The 7,462-nt window shown below is 33.9% G+C and overlaps 1 protein-coding gene across 1 annotated transcript in view; it reads right to left on the bottom strand.

Moving 5' to 3' along the window:
• The window catches only part of YUC6 (Flavin-binding monooxygenase family protein), a 54,575-nt gene extending 51,210 nt beyond the window's left edge, over window positions 1-3,365 (bottom strand). The window contains exons 1-4 of the mRNA XM_089619409.1: window positions 2,201-3,365; window positions 941-1,189; window positions 436-558; window positions 1-151 (exon numbers count right to left, since the gene is read on the bottom strand). Coding sequence (XP_089475535.1) covers window positions 1-151; window positions 436-558; window positions 941-1,189; window positions 2,201-2,914 — 1,237 coding nt within the window. The 5' untranslated portion in view covers window positions 2,915-3,365. The remainder of the gene's footprint in view (window positions 152-435; window positions 559-940; window positions 1,190-2,200) is intronic.
• Window positions 3,366-7,462: the final 4,097 nt, after the last annotated feature.

Here is a 7,462-nt window from a genome sequence, read left to right on the forward strand (position 1 = left end):
CGATGTCATCAGCGATTCTTTGCGCGTCCATCGACGCCCCAAGCAACCCTCGCTTGGTGAATCCGACCGCGTATAGCCCATTATCGCCTTTCCATCCATTAGGGAATGGCCTTTTGGGCAAACCATCATCTTTAGAAAACATTTCTTCTTCCTGAAGATACATATATTTATACCTCATCAATGCACTGAGCACTACGTAGACATGTCATAATAAACTGAATACTATTAAAATATGTATGATGGCCGGTGATATTTTCAATTTTATTTTATCTAATTAAAAAAATAATAAAGAGAGAATAAGAATAATAATAATGAATTATTCAGAAAGAAATAATGTTGAGTTTTCCGTGGTATTAATTAGGTTAAGGGGAAGTTTGAGGGGAAAAAAAGTAGGTAAAGTGGGAGGACTACAAGTGATCAAAATACTATCATTACCTTTAGCCAAGAGGGTACGTTGCTTCTGTAACCTGTGGCTAAGATTATTGCATCAAAATTCTCAGATCTTCCATTAACGAACTCAACGGCATGACGTTTAAGCCTCTTGATACCTGGAAATACCTACATCAAATTGATTACAAAGTAACTAATTATTAGAATTGGGGCAATGAAAGTCACAAATAAATTAAATACAATAATTTCAAAAAACTCTAGGAAGATCTTATTCTACAAACGAAATCATTAAAAAAAACATTATAGTTGAAAAGAAAAAAAAAAATCTTCGCAATATAAGTAGTAGTGCGCCTAGTATAATCACCATCATATCGTTTGATTCTCGTACCATAAATATCAATCAATCAACAAAATAAAAACACAAGAAACAAAGATATATATATAGTTGTTCCCCAAAACAAAGAGAGACCATATGTATATGAATGATTAAGATGAAAAAAAAAAAAAAGGAAAGTAATGAGTTGACTCGGTTAATAGGAGAGAGTAGTACTTTTATGTCTCCACTTTTGATCTTGGCCAGTGTCCCAACATCTAAGACTGGGGTCTTCCCAGACGAATTCTTGAGCTCCAAGGGACCCATGGTCGGCCTGTCCAATCCGATGCGAGAGGTGTCACCGAGCAAAATCCTCGACACGATTAGAAGGAACCGATCCACGAGAGCCATTGGAAACCACTTGAGCAACCACATGGACAGCCCGAAAGTTGATTTACCTAGCACCTCACGGGGTATGACGTGTACCTATATTACAAAGAAAAAAAAAATTATGAACAATGAAAATATTAGGGTTAAACAAGTTATATAAAGGCTAGATTGATTTAGAAAGGAAAAAAACCAACTAATTGAGAAATTGAACAGGTTTAATTGATTCAATTTTCATGGTTTTTACACACATTGTGGTGTTAACTAAAGAATCACGAGAAATTATCAAAGAGAAAGCAACATAATAAAAGGGGAAAAAACCTAGAAAAAGTTAGATTAAAAAGGCTAAAGAAAAAAGTTGATTGGCCATATGTGGGAGAGGGGTCACTTTGTTTTGCTACTTGCTTCCTTGCATGCTTCAAATGATGAGTCTCTAACAAGTGCGGTTTTTTTTTTTTCCTTTTTTTTTTTTTTGCTTTTCTTTCTAGAGAGAAAAAAAAATGTGATGGTAATACAAAAAAAGAGGTGTGGATGATTATGACAGTACAAAGAAGATCCTACGTTTCTGATCAACATTTCCCATGCTCTGGAATCCCAAGAAAGAGAAAGATGGAGGATATTTGCTTTTGCCAAAAATAGGGTTTTTGGCAGAATCATATGCCAACGTGTGCGTTTGAGAAAAACCGTTTTGAAACTTGAAGTCAGTTGTTCCTCGCTAGCTACCTCTTTTTTCTGACTTAAACTCTTTATAAGTCCGTCAATTTATTTATCACGATGAAGTTAGTGCTAACATAAAAAAAAAAATTAAAAATAGAAGAAGTAGTGGTGCCATTTCAATCAATATAAAATATATATATAAACAAAAATATAAATGTTTTTTTTTTTTATAATTTTTAGATCTTTCTTAAATGAATAAACCATTTTCATTCCTAATTGAATAAGAAAGATGATTCCCTAAAAAAAAATGATCATTTAAAAAAAAAGAGCGTAGTAGAATAAAACAAAGCGCAAAACCCTACCCAGCCAAATTTATATTTTTCTGAGAGAGAGAGAGAGAGAGAGAGAGAGAGAGAGAGAGAGAGAGAGAGAGAGAGAGAGAGAGAGACTTACTTTGTCCCTAACGACAAGAGCAGGCGTGGCGTGATGATTACAGAGATCCAAACAAACTTCCATACCGGAATTCCCACAGCCAACAACAAGCACCCTCTTTCCGGCGAACTCGGCCCCGCTCTTATACTCACTGGTGTGCCTCACGGGCCCACCAAACTCACCAACCCCGGGAATATCCGGACGCACCGGATCAGCGTTCTCGCCGGTGGCCGCGACCAGCCACCGGCAAACGAAATCCGCCTCCGGCGTCCGGAGTCGCCAGAAGCCCAGATCGGGGTCGAAGCGGGCCCACTGAACCGGGTGTCGAAGCCGGGCCTGGATTTCAAAGCGGGCGGCGTAGGAGTGAAGGTAGGAGAGAAACTGGGCTTTGTCTGGGTAGGTCGGGAAGTGGGCCGGGAAGGGCATGAATGGAAGCTCGCAGAAGTGCTTCGGGAGATGGAGCCTCAGACGGTCGTAGGTCTTGAGCTTCCATAGGGACGCTATGCAGTCTGATCTCTCGAGGATCACGCTCGGGACTCCTTTTCGCTTTAAGCAAGCCGCCGCCGCCAGGCCCGACGGTCCCGCGCCCACGATCACCGCCCCCGGGACGAACACGCACCGCCGCGGCGCCGGAGATGGGATCATCTCCGGCGTCGCTTTCGGATGGAGGATTATCATCGGGTCGTGGGCTCGCTTGCCTTCTGTTTCGCTGCTCGTATCAATATATGACTCCATATATATGTATGTATATATGGATGGGATGAGAGAGAGGGAGTGAGATTTGCAATGCCTAAAGAATCGGGGCAAAGGAGAGAGATTGTTATGGTCTCTCTGGTAAAATATTATTTTTGTTTGTTAAATTTGAAGAATAAAAAAGAGAGCTCTCTCTCTCTTTCTCTCTCGTAGTATTAGTTGGAGATATGTGTATATGAGCTCTGATATTATAAGGAGAGAGATGGTTTGCTGTGAATTATATGATCCACTTGTGTGAGAATGAGTGAATGTTTGGAGGGTTTGAAGCGAAGGGTTGAGAAACGACTCTTACGGGGATATATCACTCAGCATTCAAGAGAAAGAGAGAGATGGTGATATATATGTGCTTAGCTATTTCTATTAATGCTCTTATGTGTTCTCTTCTTCTTCTACTTCTTCTTCTCCTCTCTCACTCTCTCTGGAATTGAAGAATTTATACGAGGCAAATGGCTCTCTCTAAAGTGGTAAAGAGAAGTAACGCGAGTGGGGACCACATTCTTGTTTATTTATTTAATAAATTCTTTGTGACAATGAGTTTATAATTTAATTTTGATGGGAACTATTCGTTTCAAAAAGGAATTCCCATCTTTAATAATGATTTTTTTTTTGTTTTGTTTAAAATATATTACTATAAACGTCACCGTTCAATGTAAACTCAAGAACATATTAAAAAGAGAGGAAGAAAAATTAAATTAGAAATTTTGTGTGATTGGGAGTGATCAGAGTGTATATATATAGTAACTCTTGAGAGGACCACATATTACGGGGACAAAATCAGGTGATAATTAATATAGTTTTAGCATGTGTATTCCATAATCTAGCTATATAGCCTAGAAGATTTAGCTACAAAAGGAAAATGAACTGTAAAAAGAAAAAGAAAACATAAAGCAATAATGTGGTGATCATATATTCTTATTGGCTACATGATTAAAATACTAACTTTGGGCCTAGGACGTCGATTCTGAATTGTAACCAGTATGTCACACACCATGAATTTGTTTTTATTTTATATAGAATTAATTTCTTCACACCGCCATGTCAATATTATAGCCATAAAAAATAACTAAAGAATTACAATTTCAGATAAGATATAGGCGAAAAATAAAAGGGCATTTAAATCAATATGATTTTAAGCGCGTGTGATTAAGGTATATTGGCTAACAAAAAAAATGATAGCAGAAAACTCGTTTAAATTTACAAGGAATATTGGGTAACCCATTTTTCAAACATAAAGGCCGTAACTGATTTTTTAATTTTAAACATGATATTTCAAAAACTTGATCTTATGATTTTCGAAAATTTCAAATTGAAAGTTATTGCAGGTTGTTGTATTAAATTTAATGGCAGTACTAGCTACAGTGAAATGGATGAGTCCAAACTTTGTCTTTCTATAAATCTTAATTTTCTTTTTGTTTCTTTTGGTCCCCTCTAGTTCCGTTTTGGATTAGAATTTCTTTCAGTTTTGAAAATAGATGATCGAACTATCGAAGTGGATTTAGAATGTGTAATTGATAGTCAAAGGTATGGGCTACTGGGAGCCTGAGTTAATTAATGCTCTAAATGACACTGGGCTGACTTTTGTTTGGATTCGGTCATGCAATCTTTGTGAATAATTAAGGTGGTAAAATATATACTTTAAGATCAATTACTGTAATTCTCCTATTAGCCAAAAGAAAAAGAAAGAAAACAAGCACTTATTTTACTCGCATTGTTTTTTCTCTCTATATCACAAATCTGTTAGAAAAAATTAGCTCAAATTCAAATAAAGCAGTATTTAACGGGATATCTACTGCCCTATAATACTGCGTAAGACGTTTTCAGCGTTGGGCCGATAAAATATATCGGATACATATCGTGATATTATATTTATAAAATATATCGGATACATATCGTTATTTTATATATAAAAAAAGTTAATTAGCAGTTTAATATCTCACGCCCGCCACAGAACATATTCATGCAACAATAAGAAGGGATTGCATTCATTTTATTTATTTATATTTTTCTTGTATGCCTACGTTTTATTTATTTATCAAACAGAATAAAGAAGAAAAACGTCATTAATAAAACCTTGAAAAAAAAAGAGAGGCAAAGAATAGAGCAGCAAAAGAAATCAGTAGAAGGTATCATTAAATATGAATCTCAGAAAACAGCAGAGCAGACCCTCCAAAACCGTACCTAATAATCATTCGAAAATATCAAACGCAAAACTCTCTCTCTCTCTCTCTCTCTCGGCCAAATATCAACACAATTTTGCTCCTATATGTTTATGTATTGTATGTATGTATGTATATGATATATGCATGGCATTACATATGCGCTCGGACATTGGTCAGTCAACCTCCTCCCACTATAATATATTTGAACTTCTAGAATAAAGAACGATTAACTTTGTCATATTATATGTGCATATTGTGGTGGTTCATTTTGGTTACTAATTATTGTTATCTTTTGTCCTACTCGTTTAGTGTGCGTATATTGGTAAATTGGCCGGCATATACAAATGGAATTCAAGTCAGTCAAAAACTAACTATATATATGGATACGAGGTGTATGATTGAGACGTGATTTTATATGACAAAATCATGGTAGAATGTATTGAGTATTGACATGATGTCTTTCTTTTAATCTATATATCCATTTTTTCATCTCGCTCAACCCGCTACTAAATAGCTATCTAAAACTTATAAAGTTGTAAACTAGTCTAAGTTGACTAAAATTATTAGAATTAAATAAAAGTCTTAATATATTGAAATCAGGGTTTTAGTACTGGAAAATTGGTCGGTCCCTTTACCAAAATGTGGTTTCGGGAAAAAAAAAAAAAAACCGCCAGTTTCCAGGCGGTTTGACTTGCGCTTCCCCTAGACCGGTCCAAAACAAATATATATATATATATATATATATATATATATATATATATATGTATATATATATATATACATATATATATATATATATATTTTAAATCAAGCCTTGTGAGCTGTTCGTTAAAATTTAGAGAAAGTTAACTTGTTCCGGCCCACCGGTAACTCGTGTGTGAAGAAGCAAATAATTTCATCCCAATATATAGTCTTTTATCTTTCGAGTTTGAGTTTAATTATCCCGTTCGAGACTTTTTCTAGGTATCAATGTAGTTGTTTGGTGCCTTGGTGATACACTCACTTAGCACATCCACACACAACATATGTTAATTATTAATATTTTGTTTGAAAAATCTGGCGACGTGCTCTTTATATATATATTTCTTAGTGCTTTACTCCTACACAAGCTATTTCTTTAGTGCACAATTGCAATACCAGGTGATAATGGTTATCTTGACTATTCATCTTCTTTGCATTTGGTTTAATGATTATTTTTTCCGAAATAGATTATCATAATAAATTTAATTTCTGTAACATCTTTTAATTATTTTTAGTAATTATAAATGATTTTTTATTAGTAATTATAAACAAAAAATTGGCTACGTAAGCCACCTAAACTATATGAATTGTAAATTAGCCAACCTTTGGTAAATAATTTGTAAATAGCCAACTTGCATACGTGACAGCCAATTAACTACCTAAAATATATGTTTGGTTGTGTTAAATAAGGCTTCTATTAATTTGTTAATAAGTTTACTTGGCTATTTACAAGAAATTAACCAAAGGTGGGCTATATCTCAATCCACTATATCCGTGTGGCTATATAACTTAATAACCCAATTATAAATACAACATCATTAATTAATAAAATATTATATATTATTATTTGAATCGATGAATATTAATATATGTATATGAAAACTGTTTTATTTTATTTTATTTATTTTTTCTTGTATATTCTTCGGTTTATCGCACATTTGTTGTTTATCCATTGGTACATGTTATCATTTCTTTTCTCGAAAATCCGCGGTAACCATTGGGGTAGATAATGTAGCCATAAAATCTGAGTCCCAAGAATAGTAAAGATAAGTGGTAAGCAAGATTAAATGTTAAAAGTGAAAATGCATATAAATTATACTTATAATACATGAGAAATTTAAATAAAAATGATTACGCTATGGCTAACTCTATTAAATTTAATTTGTTGTTATTTTGAAATGGATATTTTTTAAAAAAAAATTGACTAAATTTACTATTAGCAAAATTATGAGCTTTCTTTGAGTGTTTGTGCCACCAGTGATTGTTGTAGTGCTTCTTCAATATTGAATTTCTCTTCTTTTATTTTCTATAATTGAAATTCCCAACACTACTCAAAGTCATGTGTTGTTGGAGATGACTATTCCCCCACAATTAAATTATATTATGAAATAAAATTATCTTAATTGGTTTTTGGTGTCTCAATTTAGATCCCTAATTTTCTTTTTTACTTAGGTCCATTAAAAAAAAGTCATTCAATAGATCATATCTGATATTTAAAGTTATTAAGGCTAATTTCTAATTGAAAAAATAAACTTTGAAGAAAGTCAACTCACATAAATTTTGAGACAGTCATTTGAATCTATTTTTTTTTATTACTGGAATTTGAATCTCAAATATAGTCATTATAAAA

Source organism: Urtica dioica, chromosome 7 (genome assembly GCF_054948205.1).
Source record: "Urtica dioica subsp. dioica isolate 48M chromosome 7, U.dioica_male_clone48M_v1_H2, whole genome shotgun sequence".
Classification (NCBI taxonomy): domain Eukaryota; kingdom Viridiplantae; phylum Streptophyta; class Magnoliopsida; order Rosales; family Urticaceae; genus Urtica; species Urtica dioica.